The sequence below is a fragment of the Aphelocoma coerulescens genome, chromosome 2 (genome assembly GCF_041296385.1).
Source record: "Aphelocoma coerulescens isolate FSJ_1873_10779 chromosome 2, UR_Acoe_1.0, whole genome shotgun sequence".
NCBI lineage: Eukaryota > Metazoa > Chordata > Aves > Passeriformes > Corvidae > Aphelocoma > Aphelocoma coerulescens.
Genome location: NC_091015.1, coordinates 20,392,706 through 20,408,550, shown reverse-complemented (window position 1 = coordinate 20,408,550; position 15,845 = coordinate 20,392,706). Strand labels below are relative to the sequence as shown.

At 38.2% G+C, this 15,845-nt stretch overlaps 1 protein-coding gene across 7 annotated transcripts in view; it reads left to right on the top strand.

Moving 5' to 3' along the window:
* LOC138106298 (macrophage mannose receptor 1-like) overlaps positions 1 to 13,939 on the top strand; it is a 38,377-nt gene extending 24,438 nt beyond the window's left edge. For 3 of the 7 annotated variants that reach the window (XM_069006695.1, XM_069006694.1, XM_069006692.1), the window contains exons 22-30: positions 334 to 530; positions 2,005 to 2,107; positions 2,765 to 2,997; positions 5,076 to 5,241; positions 6,830 to 6,982; positions 8,424 to 8,540; positions 8,803 to 8,970; positions 10,061 to 10,096; positions 10,476 to 13,939. In XM_069006695.1, the coding sequence (XP_068862796.1) occupies positions 334 to 530; positions 2,005 to 2,107; positions 2,765 to 2,997; positions 5,076 to 5,241; positions 6,830 to 6,982; positions 8,424 to 8,540; positions 8,803 to 8,970; positions 10,061 to 10,096; positions 10,476 to 10,675 (1,373 nt within the window). In that variant the 3' untranslated portion in view covers positions 10,676 to 13,939. The other 4 variants (XM_069006696.1, XM_069006697.1, XR_011148962.1 and 1 more) reach the window with 4 other exon arrangements.
* Positions 13,940 to 15,845: the final 1,906 nt, after the last annotated feature.

The window sequence follows — 15,845 nt, the reverse complement described above, 5'->3', positions numbered from 1 at the left end:
TACATAGCCACATATTTCCATCAGTCAAGTGGCTCATCCTGACTGTAGAAATAAGTGAACTCATTAGATATCATGGTGGTCAGACAGGTTTTTTTGTTTCTTTTCTCTTTCCAATCTTGCTTCATTGTTCCCAATGTTCTTTGAGACTTTTCATGGGCAAGGGCTTGGCATAACCTTGAAATAACGGACTCAGATAAATTTCTGATCAAATGTCATTAAAATGTTTTTAGAAGGCTTTAATGAACAAAATAGTTAAGTATTTGTTTATGAGTTGATGTGCTGACTGATGACATGACATTAATTTTTTCCTCTGTTGGCTTTTTTTTTTTCTAGCTTTTCTCACTTACCATTTGAAGGATGTTTCAAATGATCCTTGGATTGGCTTGAATGATATGCTCAGTGAACTCAACTTTGTTTGGTCTGATGGAAGTGCTCTCTCATATACAAACTGGGCTAAAGATTCCCCAAAACTTGTGGAACCTGTTTTGTATCCCAGTCTACATCCAGAAGATGGCCAAAATCTGCAACAGGTAAATATTGCTTAGTGTTTACCATCAACTCTAAACCTTGGAGGAGCAATACCACTTCCAGTAAGCAGCTCACTTCACTACAGACATTGCCCAAGCCTTCTCCATTGGTTGGTCATCTATAAACTGGGTCTAGAGATAAAACCTTTCAATGTTTGAATATTCTAGCTATCTCAGAGCATAAAATGGCATTGCTGTAATTTTGCCAAGCAATGGGCAGATTGAATAAAGATTGGATATATTGAATACAGCTTTTCAGAGTAAATTATCAATTTTTCAAAGAATATAAATGCAACATTAGAAGTTTAGAAGTTAACACAAAGACTTATTTTCATGTCTATGAAGGAAGGAGAAGAGGATGCAAGAGGAAAGAGTTCAGCTTTTTTACTTCTTCCCCATTTAATATTGTAATTGAATTACTAAGGGCCAAAATATGTCAACTACTTTCTAAGCCATCAAACCCTCTCCACTGGCACTGGAGATTAAACCTCGTAATGCTGTAAATAAAATAGCATTCTACATAATCATACTGATATAATTGATTTGCACACCCACATTGCCTATCTTCCATTTATCTCTGTATCTTGCTTTCCAAACTTGCCCTTCACACTATGTCATTCCACTCCCTGTCCATTCTCTTATCATTTTGGTATCCGCACCTTTAGAGAAGCCAGGGATCTGGACAACCAATTTAGTCTACACCTGGGCCAATTCATGTTGTTCTTGCCCATGTAGCCATTGGTCAAGGCATGCAGGAAGACATAAATGACGCTACAAAATTGATAGCTCCACTGCAGCTCTAGTAACACTAGGAAATATCAGGCAGGAAAAAAGATGTGCAAGGTACATCCTACTTTCTCCTTCACCTTCAAGACACTAACAGCTCTCTCCTTCAGAAGATCCTTTTCAAAGGACCAACAATCACCCCATGGCAGCTTAGTAGAGGAGATTGGGGGTTGTAATAAACTTGATGTTTCAGCTTCTTAAGCTGATCTGATGTAACTGAAAGAGAAATTCTAAGAACTAGAGCAGATGACAACTCTGCCAAGGACTGTAATTTAGGTGATTTGGCCTAGAACCTCCACTATTTAAAGTTGGCTTTACAAGTGAAATACAAAGCATGACCTCCATTTCATTCTTATTCAAAACCTTACTGATAGTAACCATTAGTTGGGATAGATAATGTGGAAGAAAGTTCTTGAAAATAATAACGCCTTTCAAGTATTTCTCCCAGAAAGTACCAAAAGAACAAGCAGGCTGAGCTGAAGAGTGTACAACACGGGAGTTGGCCACCACAAAGGAGGTCAGAAAGGACAGAGAAGGATAAATGAAAGGTGTTTCTAGAGTTGTAATACACCCTACAATATCAGAACTAAAAAAAAAAAAAAAAAAGAGTGAAACTACTCAGGGAACTATAGTACTTTGTTTTATAACTTCTAATATCCATGTACCCATCTTCTTTCCCTTACTCCAACAGTTTGATTGTGTTTCTCTGAAGAGAGGTCCTCCTGATGACACTGGAAAATGGAACAATGAGGAGTGTTTTAAGTACAGAGGGTATATATGCCAGAAGGATAGTGGTGAGTTCTGTATTGTTAATCTTGAAATTGATAACAAAAGGATTAAAATAACTTTTCTTGTTTAACATACTTTATTTCAGTTTGGTTTTGGTTTTGTTTTGTTTAATTTTGTTTTGGTTTTAAGGTAAAGGATCAGTAAAACCTAAGGGCCCATCCTGCCTCCCAGTGTTACTTAGCCATGTTTTTGAGAAAACATAGCAGAATATAGGAAAACTATTTTATTTTTTAAAATGTAATTGAATAGATGACGCCCACAAACATTTTAATTACATATGTTCATAATGATCTATAGGGTATCAAAACTAGTAGGTTTGATATCCATATAAACCTGATAGTCATTAAGCTGCAAAGAGTATTTTAAAATAACAGGCAGGGCAGGTGTATTATTTCTGAATGAGGGAGTAAATTTACATCTGCAATATAAGATACTGTGCATTTACTGATTCAAAATTTTCAGAGGCTGAAAATACATTTCTTTTATTGGACCTGTTGTTTTGAAGTTACATTCAATTTTAAATGGCTAAGAAGAAGATGTTCCGTTCCATTAGCAATTTTATACTAGGTTTGTAAATAATGATGTTACTCAGTTGCTCAAGTCAAATACATTACTCCAAATTTAACTGTTCTTGGGGTGTTTTTTTTTCCTTTTTCCTACAGATCCTGAACTCTTTAAGTCACCAGCAACAGTGCTCGACTTTGCTTTTGACCATTCTAGTGGGATTAGCTATTCTGTCACCCATTCCAGAATGAACTGGGAAGAAGCACAAAAAAACTGCAATAAAAATGCTTCAGCACTTGCCAGCATTTTAGATCCATATAGCCAGGCACTGTTGTTCCTACTTGCGGAGGAATATGGAGAGCCTCTGTGGATCGGTCTTAACAGCAACATGGTGAGAACAAATATATTACATACTGTTATGATCCAGTCTTAAAGTGCAGGTTTGCACCTTAACGTGCACAATTAAGGTGCAAACGAGACCATATGCCAGTGACAATAGTAAGAGCTTTATTGATGGTAAATATGAGAGAGAGAGAGAGAGAGAGAAAGAAAGGAAGGAAGGAAGGAAGGAAGGAAGGAAGGAAGGAAGGAAGGAAGGAAGGAAGGAAGGAAGGAAGGAAGGAAGGAAGGAAGGAAGGAAGGAAGGAAGGAAGGAAGGAAGAAGTGGAAGAGATGGGGGGGGGACAGAAAGAGTGACAGGGACAGAATAAGGAAAATATCACCACTCCATAGATCCCAACGATGTTCGTTGATCCTCTCCAGCTGGTCTCTTGGTGGTGAAGGTCACCCCAGAAGGCACAGAGTCCCATGGGTTTATATGCTCAGGCTGGGTGGGCATGTCCAGCCGTGTCCCCCTGGGGTGGGGGTCAGTCTCTCACAGCAGACTCTGGGTCTGTTGCATCACGTGCAGCCCTGTGGGGCCAAGCCTCTCACGTGAATGTCCTGTGGATGTGTCCTGTGGGGTTGGGGGTTCCACAGCTGGGCCAGTTTGTGTATTGGAGGATGGGTGTTTATTGCCTCTCACCAGAGGTTGCACCATGCACCCAAAACCTCCTCCTCCCCCCTCGGCTGGGGGGAGTCTGTGTAAACCTGGCTTCTGTGAGCTGTGCTCTCCCCCCCAAACTCAGATGGGGACAGTTGCAGCTGGTGGCTTTGGCCGTTTGTGGATGTATACCTTTCCCTCAGAAAGATGGCTGAACAATGTTTTACCCTTTATCTAATCAACAGTTTGACTTTTAGTTCAAAGTCTCACTCTTCAGGGAAGCTTCTTCGGTTGTAGCTTCTTTATAATGAGCAAAACTTTATATCAATGTTTGAGGCATGAACTATTTTCACTCTCTGACACATACAAGCAGTCAAGCTGACACAGGACCTGATTTTTACTTTATGCTCTCATCTTGTTGCCCATTGGGATTTCTGCCAGTGTAGTGCTGAAAACAGCATGTTACATCAATGTAACAGCCATTTGCACTGGAAATCTTCAAGTAAGACTCATACAGTAGAGATTCCCTTTAGCACATGAGGAAATGTTCCTGCAAACCAGTATAGAACAATGTAGTGTGCTGTTTGGAGTCGTTTAAAGTATCTTGGATATAAATTGTAAAATCTCCTACATTTTGAGTTGTTTTTAATCTAAAGATATTGCAGGCACAATATCCTGCCCTCCTGCTATGCATTTATGTACCTCGGTGATCAGTGACAAGGTATCAGAGGTTGCACACCTGACATCTGGGAGGGAGCAATTTTTATGTGTGTGTTTATGCTCACACATTTTATCAGAGTGGTTTTATTTATGGTAGCAATAGCAAACTAGAGCTGTAAACAGAAATTGGGGTAAAAATTGGTAAAAGGAATATGGAGGCTATATGATATGGTACATACTGACCAACGGCTATATTTTTTTAATTTGAAAATGCAATTGGCATAATTACTCCTATTAGAAGTTAGAATGCTATGGAAAAATAATCCTTTCTGGTTTTGAGATGTCTACATCAGTTGTATGACAGGAGAGGGTGAACATTTGGATGGTAGGTGTGTTTTGACATGCTACACTTCACCATGAATCACAGTCATGATAACTACAACAAAAGTGATGGTGATCACAGCTGCTTAAGAACACTCCCACACACACTCCCATTTTCCATGCAGACGTCTGGATGGTTACACCAACATGATGTCTTATCTGACCCCTAGTTTTATGCCTTCTCTCATGCCCCCTTTCTTTTTTTCCCTTCCATTTCCCAGTGCTTGAAAAATGCTCTGAATTAATGTTAGATACCTTTTGGAGGCATTCACATTTGCAGATGACAGACACGGTACATTTTAGTCAGTTAGCATTTAAGAGCTAAGAAGGGGCACTAGTAAGCAGATGATTCTACACTGGTTACATGAGAGTCCTCTTGAGGAACCTGTGGAGTAGCTATGTCACTGTAAGCAACCTTGAATTTACCACATAGATTTTACTTCCAGACCAATGGCAAGTATCAATGGATTGACAGGTGGAGTTTAGTTTACAGCAAGTGGTCCAGTGGAGAACCAAAACAGACATTAGCATGTGTCTACCTAGACACTGATGGCACCTGGAAGACAGCTTCTTGTGAGGAAAAACTCTTCTCTGTCTGTAAAAAATCAGATGGTAAGTAACTCCATATAAGCATTTTGACTAGAGGCTGTATAGCCCTATCAACTATGCTAAATATAATTAGCCACTGGAAAAATACTTTGTTTATACACCAGTATAAATACTTTGTTTATGCACCAAGAAGACAGGCTAACTATTTCTAAATACTGACATTAATTCTTTCCAAAAGTTAATTGATTCATAATAATTACCAAAAGCCTAAGAAACAAAGGATTGAATACTCACTTTTTTTAAACTATTCCTTCTATTAGGAAAAGTAATTCACTTGCTATAAGACCTGTTTTTATTAGGCATTATATGAAATTCTGTATCCAGTTTGGGGTACCAAAATTTGAAAAGCTTCTCAGTCAACTAGAGTTTTCATATGACCAGGTAACAATAATTAAAAGAAAAGATTGGAGTTGGACAAAAGACTAAGAAACCAAAGACTGTGATAAACCATATTATCAATTCTAAATATTAAAAATAAGGCTTATGGGATGGAATTTAATTTTTCTCTGTGTCTGATATGAATTGGGAAGGGGTGACAGACTTAAATACAGCAAGGAAAACTTTCTAATTGTATCAGTACATAAGTCTTTAATAAATACTGTGGACAGATCAGTGAATCTCCACCACTACAGCTTAATAAGAACAGACAGGACTAATATCTGTTAAAAACAATATATCAGCTTCATGTCACCTGTGAGCACAAAGATGAAGTAAATAACCCCTTGAGGAGCCTTCCAAGCAAAAACTTCTATAATTTATATGGAAATAACTATAAATATGATTTCAAAATCTAGCCATATTCTTGCATATGCCAACATTATGGAAGATCTTGAATCACTAGCAAATTTAAAGTTACATGCCCAATTATATTCTAAAATGTTTCAATTTGACAAAAATACTCGGAATTCATATCTAATGTCTCTTTCCACTTGATTATTCTGGAAATCTCATTTGAGAGCTGAGTATTCCTGATCGGGGAAAGAAACAGACTGTAGAAGACTTTCAGGAAGAAAATGTAATTAGGCAGAATATATAAATTACATTCCATCTGAATTTATCTACCCAACCCAAAATCTTCCTATTATATCAGTCACTATGGAATGTATTCAGGATGCAGTTTAATAAAAAATCCTGCAACCTATGCTTAGTTATACCAACACTTTCACTCACAATCACAGTTTCTACTGTAAGGTTTTGTAAAGTTTTGGTCCTGTCAAAAAAAGAGACTGGAGTGTCAGAAGACATTTTAAAAACAGCAGTTTTAACTAATTAGGCAGATATTTATGCCAGAAAAGCAATTGTATATTTTATTGACTAGATTAATTACAAAAAATACCGTTAGGCAGAATCTATTCTGCTTACAGACTAGTGTATCTTCCTAATCACACTGATAAATAAATATGAAGAAAAATATTGTCTCAAACAGAAAATCAGAACCATATTCAAGCTCTCCTTAGAACAGGCTTTATTTCCACTAACATTACAAACCTAACACAGTAGTTTAGTTTTGTCTTACTAGTATAATGGGAAAAACAAATTAAAATAAATAAAAATAAAACAGCTGGGCTCCAACTTTCTGATCTCTCATCAGTAAGGGCTCCTACTGAGCCCCCACAACTTCCTGGAAAATGCCCTGAATCAAGAGGACACAAATCTTGGATACCTTTCTCTGGTCACTGCTATTATTTTGAGGCCTCCAAGAAAAGAAGCTGGTCTCAAGCTCATGAGGAATGTGCCCAACTAGGTGAGTACTTCATCTTAGAAAGGTAGATAATGTGATTAAACACGTAAAATAATGGATAATATTGCTAAGCAAATCTCAAATTACTTTAAACTTCAAATTTAATGCTTTTTTGGTTGCTTTTCTGAGCACGTTTTTGCACAATAGAACTAATCTTTGTCAGAGACAGCATATGTCAAATATCAGGTGAAATATGAGTACCTCCAAAATATTAAATTCTTATGAGTTTTATGACAAAAAGCAATTAGGTAGAGAGATAAACACTTTTACAGACACACTAAGGCACAGGCTGCAGTATTGGCTTTCCCTTCCCCAAACAAGCAGGGAATCCACACACACACACGAAGTCATAGGATAGCTGTGTTTGTTAGTTCCAGGGCACAGTTCAGTAAGTGGATCTCACTGGCTGCACAACAAAGGAGATGGAGGAGCTGTTTATCATTCATGAACCAGTAAAACACACTCAGCCATGCAGTTCCTGCTCTGGAACAGCCCCATGCTGCCCCCCTGGAGAGAAGAGCATTACCTTCATCAGGGAAAAGACACTTTGCTCCACATTTCCAAGAACTGGTGTGATGCAACACATATTTCAGTGTAAGAACAGGAAACATCCTATACATTTCTAAAGGCACTTCCTCATATATTTGAAAGCACTGACCTGTAACTGAGTAAACAGGAAAAGTTGCTTTGCAAAGGTGTTTTGTTCTACAGCTGTACGACAACAGAATTCCTGAAGTGCTTTTGTAGAAAGATAAATCACATAATTACAACAGAAAGTAAACATTACACTAATAACCAGGATGAAAGGTTACAATTGGACACTGCTCCATGTTCTAAATTCCTACACTTTTGCCTGCCTGTTACCCACTGGCCAGGACAGGAAGGTGGTCATTTCCTGATGATCCCAACACAGCTTTGTGTACTTGCAATGCCAGGGCATATGGCAATTATAAATCAACTTCTGGACATCTTCTGGACTGCAACCTCCAGCTGCTGACACATCCTAGCTAACCTGTTATCATCAGGCACAGCCAAAACTGCTGCTGAGCCACTGATGGGGGACAGAGCCATAGTGGCGGTAGGCATGGTGGTGACTACATCGCATGTACCTCTTTCAGCCTACTTGCATCACAATCTGGGATGTGGTCAGACCTGTCCAAAAAGTATTGCAGGAGAGCAATTATTCTTCTCTAAAATACCAAAGACTAAAAAAATCCAGAAAAATTCAGAAAATCCATATCTTTGCACAGATTTGCATACATACAACACACAGTCATGCACAAAAAAAAAATACAATACAGGGATATAATACCCACAGCAAGACTAGTGTTGTCAATATGGAAGAGTTGGTGTCTTTTATACATTTTTGCATAATTTTATGTGTTTATTGACTTGCCCTCTAACAAAATGAGCCACTGTGATGTGTTCCTTAATATTTTTTCAGGTGCTGATTTGGTATCAGTAGGAGACTATACTGAAACAAACTTTCTGTCAGAAACAATTAAGATACTTCATGGAAAATCACTGAACTTTTGGGTAGGGCTAAAGAAAGATGACAGAGGTAATATCTTTAATCATATGTTACCCTATCATATGAAATTACATGTTATGTTAAAAAGAAATCAACTTTGTACACTTGAAAGTATATATATATATAAAAACTACACAAAGTTCACTACAAAGTATGCTTAAATATGCCTAAAATTAGAATTGAAACATTTAACTGACTATTCATGTTATAAATTTTTGTTTTCTCCACCACAATTCGTTCTATTTGTCTAAACCCGTGTATTTTATACATATACTTGTATTTTTAATATTAGGACAGTGGGTATGGACAGATAAATCTGCAATGGATTTTGTCAACTGGAAAGTGGGAGAGCCTTCAAACAAAAGGCTTAAAAACTGTGGAGAACTATGTGCATTGTCTGGCTCCTGGAACACCAACCTCTGCTCTTTCAGAAAAGGCTATATCTGTAAAAAACTAAAAAGTAAGTAGTATTTCTAATACATTAAGGTTAATAATGTCTAATAAAGTATTTTCATTGTATAACATAGAAATGTAAAATATTCTAAGTTTGTGTGCAAAACCAATTGACTCTAATGGCAGCATGTGGCTGTCTAAATACTGACAAGCCCCACATGGCTTCTGACTGCTTTCTCAGAAGGCTGCATCTCCCCTATGTCCTCCAGAACTACCATCTGCCCCATGCAGCCATCACAAATACTTCAGACCCCTATGCCTAGGTGAAAGCTAAGCTCAAAAGCAACACTTTGTTTAATTTCAGATGAATTTATTCTCAAACAAAATCTCGTTCTGATGAGTGCAATGCAAACTGTCTTGTAGAAATGCTGGACTTGGTGATTCCTTTCCTTACTGACCACTGATCTGATGGATTACAGAAATACCACGACAAACATTCTTGTGGCACTCTTTATCTACAGTATGATAGAATCATGTTTAATAAAATACTTTTTGTATCCTAATAGAAAAAAATATAATCTGTAAGAAAATGCATGAGTTTGATTACCAACTGAGATTAAATCAAAGTAGTCCAGAATATGGAAATTTTGTTTGGTTAAAGTTCATATTTCTGTTCACCTTTCTATTACCTGCTAAGTTCAGGAAGTGCAACTACCAGAGGAACCACATCCAGATGGAATGGTTGTCTCTCTCTGACAGAAGGGGCTACAACATGGAAAACTCTTTTCAGCTCAAGTAAAATGCTCATGATAACACTCAAGACCTCCTTTCAGGAAACACCTTAAATGACTAAGGATCCTGTGGGGAGTTTCTCAGAAATGAACATATTTGAAAACACTTTTCGAAATAACAGAAATCTGTCTGTACAAGTTGTTTTGGGTATCTCGACTGAGGAAGTCAGATGCTCTTAGAATGAGAGACCCAAACATCCTACTAAAGTTTTATACGTGCTGAACTCCATCTCTCTGGCTTAGTAACTGTCACCAGCACAGGAATTTAGGGGGAATTGTCAGAAACACTGGTACTTAAGAACTTGGAAATGCCTCTTTCTCTTTTTTTTAAACATTCAGAATAAACTTTATTTTTCCTTCCAAAAGCTCCTGAAAACAAAGAGATGTCAACAGAAAATACAGGTAAGCATACTTCCTTTTAAGCAGAATAATAAGGGCATGCTAAAACAAAACAGGAATATAATTACATAGTTTCTCGGTATTAGTTTTGAGGGTGTTTAAAAAGTTCCTAAGCTTTTACTCTGTATCTCAATATAGGATACAGAGGTTATCCTGAAGTAAATATTGGTTTACATTTTTCTTTATATTTTTAATATTAGGCTTTGATCAGATTTAATTTTATTTTGTTTGGTGTTTGTAAAAAAAACCCTGAAGCACATGTTGAACTGAAAAATGGCATGCACATTGAATTTTTCTGCTTTCTGGTTATAGAAGTCTCATTTTATTATTAGATTCTGAAATCTTTTAACCTCAAAGGTTATTCCATTGTATATCCCTACAGAAGAGAAAATTGAGAAAGTACTTTCTGCTGGCATCATTTGGCTGTTCATTCTTCTAGCCCTCTCTATAGTAGGAGCTGGAAGTATAATTTATTTCTACTTGAGGAAGAAAAGACAAAACCTGCCACATATTTCAACCAGAATGAGTGGATCAGAAGCAACTGTGGATATTCAAGGAAAAGATGCACATACAGACATGTAGTCAACCAAATGTGATCCAACTAACAAAACCCGGGATACGAATCAGTGAAATCTTACCCCAGCTTTTTGTTTTCCTACCCAGACAATAGTCTCCTTTCTTCTCAAATACAGAGTTCATGGACTTATATAAATACATACATACATCTTCCAAAAATCCTTCCAAAGTGTTACAGAGTTGTTTAGTCTGGGGAGTGTATATGTTTTTCATATAAATGGGCATGGCTGAAAAATTGGCTCCAGAGGCACTATGGGAAAAATCTGACAGATATTTACTATGCGAAAAATACTTTATTTAACTCAGAAATTCTCCTTTTTTACACACATTAGTCATAACTTTAAATTGTTTTTCCCTGGGTGTTACTTCAGTGGTATCTAGGCTATGATGGGAATCACAGAATCACAGAATTAACTAGGCTGTAAAAGACCTTTGAAATCATCAAGTCCAACCACTGCTCATTTCAGGTTTTCAGCTTCATAGTTTTTGATACTATCTTTTCATTTACGTAAAACCTGTTATGATATCTGCATCCGTGGATTAAGTATTATTTGCTTACCAAAAAATAAGACAAAAAGTTGTAAAAAAATTGAGGAGGCACACTTAATTTTACCTCTAGTCTGAATTTTTGGATTATGACATTTCCTACAGCCTTGTACTATTCTAGTAGTCTGCAAATATCCATATTTTTCTGCAGTTCAAATTAATAACAAAGATAGAACAGGAGATGATCTTGCCATTGGGTTTTATTTCAGTAATGATTCTTTCAGTATGCAGAGCTGCCCCTTTTTAAATCCAAGCATGTATAATAAATGGCTATGTTATAGTGCATTATGTAATTCTTTGGTGCAGAGATATAAAATCACTGACATGCTCTTTGAAAATACATTCTTTCTTTTTTGTTGTGATTTCATTTGATAATGTGCTGCCTAGACCCTTCTCAGCTTTTCTTCCATTGTACCAGTAGCAGGGTTTGCTTCAGGGGGCAGTTTATCATTCTGCATATTTTAAGACATGCATCATCCCTCCTGAGGAATGGAAACACCTTTCCCCAAGCCACAAGAGGGCATGTGGCACTAACTGGCCTCACTGAAGAAGCATATGGAGGAGCAGGACCAGAGCAGAGGAGCTTCTACCAAATGTGTGTACTGGGAAACAGATTCCTTCTTTGGCCCTTCTGTCTGGATTGCTCACTCACTCCCCATGCTTACAGTCTCTGACTGACAAAAAGATGAGGCCACAGTAAAAAATCTCTGCAAGGGAAGAAAATCTCTGGAATAAGTGAAATAGGACATCCGTGTCTATGCCTGAGCAGCTTGAGAACACACTTGAATTACCTCTATTTTCTACATTTCTTCTAGATATCCATCAAGCAATAAAGGCTTCTAACTAAAAATGTTATTGATAGTTAGAATGGAAGTACTCCCTTCCTCGAGGAATACTTATTTCAGATGTTATAACAAGGGCTATCTTAAAACATGGGTCACCCCAGGTAACGTTTCCTCCTGGGAGTTCAAATTTTCCCCAGCCCTCATTTGCTGGATGGACACACATTATTCCACACATTATTCTATACCTTTGGCTAAGCTGGTAAAGAGCTTTCACTAATCACAGATATAGGAAGATGTCTGAAGATTGCATGGCCTTCCCTTTCTTACTTGATCAGGTAATGTTATACAGACATAAGATCTTTTAACCAAGACCTGGTTCAAAACAAAACAAAACACCAAAAAACTCCAAAACTCCCACCACAAAAAAATCCCCAAACCCAAAACTCCCATCCATAGGTTATTTATAGAGTTAAAATTTAAGTATATTTTACAATTTATGTCATTTGAACACTTTGTAAAGCCCAGACACAACAGCCTTCAGATAAAAGTTCCTTAAGTTACTTTAATAAGTCCTGTAATACCAACTCCTTGTGATAAAAAAAGTCATTGCTGTTTTCAGGAGAAAATAGGAAATAGCTGGGAGAGCTTTGCCCAAAACTGTGCAAATGAGAAAAACACCACCTGCTTCCCATGGAGATGACTAGAGATAGAACTGTTTCCTGGTATGTACTACAGATATCTGGGAATACACAGTTCTGCTTGCCCTTTGGATGAGTGAGTAGGGAAAGCACTTTTCCTGGTCTATGTTGGCAAACAGTACATGCTGCTGGATCCTACTGTATTTATGCCCGGCTTAGTGAATCTGATAAAGTTACCTTTCCCAAAAGAAAAAAGGAAACATACAACAGAAGAGACTAATTTTTTTAAAGGTATTTGTAAGTTGACTATAAAAATTGGGAGTTCATAACAGAAGTATTCTGGTGACCAAATTCAGCACAGCCTGGGACTTTCAGAGGAGAAGCCTGGCTGGTATCACTCACACGCAGGAAGCATGGAGAGCTCAACAGTCAGGCTGCTCTGCATGCCAGCTCTATGTGTTACCATATGAAAATATTTTGATATATGTATATTTTTATGTCCAGCTATTCTGTGGTTGGGCTGAACACCGTGACTGAACAAGAACTGGACAGTATCACAAGTTAGACATGAAGCATTGTTGCTGATCCCCCTGCAAGGTACTGAGAGACCACAAAGACTGACCCAAAATGCCTCTGACAGAAAGACAGAGAGCACTCTGGTGAGAACAGCAGTGAAAATAAGTGAGTGCAGAGTGAGCCAGTGCAGTGGTGTTCACACCCGGGGACAGGGGCTGAGAGCCATAGCCCTGACCAGACCTGCTCACACCTGACAGCCACTGTCATCATTACCTGCTGTTTGCAGTGTGGGACAGCACTGCCAGAGCAAGGACACATCATTCTGCCTATAGTTTTTCAAACAACTGAACAGCCACTGGGAAGAGACCAATGCATCTGAGCACCGATTCCTCTGCATTTGTCATTTGGACCTGACACTGGATACGAGCAAGACATTGCCCACATACCTCACACTGCTCAGACACAGAAGAGGGCTACGTTGCACTTGGTTAAACTCCACAAGACAAAGAAGGTCCTTACCCCTTTCAGTGCTTAATCTCAAATCCCAGTGCTTCTGCTCAAGTATGTTGTTTGCATGTTTCTCTTTTCTTTTCACAAAGTCCTGTATACTTAAAATTGCTGTCAGTTCAGTGCTTGGAATAACAAAAAAATTGCTTATTGTGAATGCTGCTGTTTAAATTAGATTCAGAGTGGAGAAGAGAAGACACTTCAGCACTGATGTCTAATGTAAGTGTTTCATACTGATGTGTGTGATGTGGGATTTTTTCCTCTTGTCATAAATAAATGGTGCCTGATTTTCCTCATTTTTAATCATTACCACTTGCAATGACAACATAATCTCTTTCATACGTAGGCTCAGCTATCTAAGGTGCCTGAAGGGGGTGGGATTCATCTCACATAATGCAGATATCTGAAATGCAGCCATATCTTGCTAAACTGCTCACCCAAGGTCATCACTGTGGTCAGCACAGAAGGATGGATACATTAGGGTGCAATTACTTGATCTGGTCTAGAGACTGGTGAGAACTCTAGACTCTCTCTGGCACAAAGCAAGCCTAAACCAATTATCTCACAGTAAATGAGTTCTGCAGAATCCAGTTCTTAATTGATATCTTATGCAATTTGGTGCAACATGCAGTAATAGTTTTTTGTTGATTGTATCTATCATCAATAGCTCCAGGCTATTCAGAAAACAGCTATCAAAACCCATCCTCATAGATTTTTCTTCCCCTGACTTGGAAGTCATTACTTTTGGAAACAAAGCATCTGTCAAATTAAAAAATTTCTGTTGTTTTTATTTTTCATACTAATTCAGAATGGAGACTGAGCAGGTAGCATTTCTTAAGTAAATGTTAAGAACACTGACAGAAGCTCCAGTGAAATTACAAATAAAATTCCAAGGCAAGCATCTACCTTTGTACCTCCACAAACACTTCCCAACCTGGTGCCAGGACAGGTCAAAAATCAGTGAAGTGTGTCTTCTCAGAGTCTTGATACAATCTCTGTGTTTAAAGTACGCCAAACTGCTTCCCTGAGCAGCTGCTGATGTGTTCTCACCACTGAATGCTTGGGAAGGTTAAGTTGTGCTGAGCATCAGAAATGAAGGCTCTGCCACTTCTGTCTCTATCACTGATACATAGAGTTAAGGAAGAAAAACTGAGCATAAAAGTCCTGTTCAGTCCCATACATACCAAGTGCTGCTGCTAAAAGTTCCCTCTCCTTTTCTGCACAGACTGCCATAAAACCACCTACTTTGGTTACATTCTGTCGATATTTTTCCCATCTATTTCCTACTGTATCCATGATCTTTATGCTAAGCTAGAATAGAAGACCAGTACTTTTGATCATCAGGTCAATAATTGCTGTTTACCAAGAATTGTTCAATTTTTAATTCAGCTAAATCTGGACAGAACTTATTTTTAATTTCTGTAACCCCATTTCTGTTCATAATATCATAGATAAATCTTACATCATTAATACATAATGTCATAGATAAATCTTAACTATCATCTAAACACCATTACTCATTAATATCTTGTATATCTCAGCCACTCCACCCAATGCTGCCCTCATGCAATGTATGAAACATTTCTGAAGTACATAGCATTATGTTCCTAATGGTTTCAAGTGATGCCATGTTCCACTGGTAAAAAGTGATCAGAAATGGCTCATTACTTGAACTGTATTAACAAATAATTTTCAAATTCTTTGCACAAATACACAGAGGTAGGTGGGTAGAGAATGGATCGAGAGCAGCCCTACTGAGAAGAACTTGGGGATGCTGGATAAGAAGCTGGACATGAGCCAGCCATGTGTCCTTACAACCCAGAAAGCCAAACACGTCCTGGGCTGTATCAAAAGAAGTGTGAGCAGCAGGTTGATGAAAGTGATTCTCCCCCTCTGCTCCTCTCTGGTGAGACCCCACCTGGAGTGCTGCATCCAGCTCTGGGGTCACTGGCACAGGAAGGACATGAACCTGCTTAACCAAGTTCAGAGGAGACCACCAAGATGATGAGGGGGCTGGAACACTTCTGCTGTGAAGAAAGGCTGAGAGAGATGGGGTTGTTCAGCCTGGAGAAGAGAAAGCTCCAGGCAAACTCAGAGCACCCTAACTACAGGGGGCCACAAGAGAGCTGGAGAAAGCTCTTCTTACAAGATCATGCAGTGATAGGACAAGGGGGAATGGCTTTA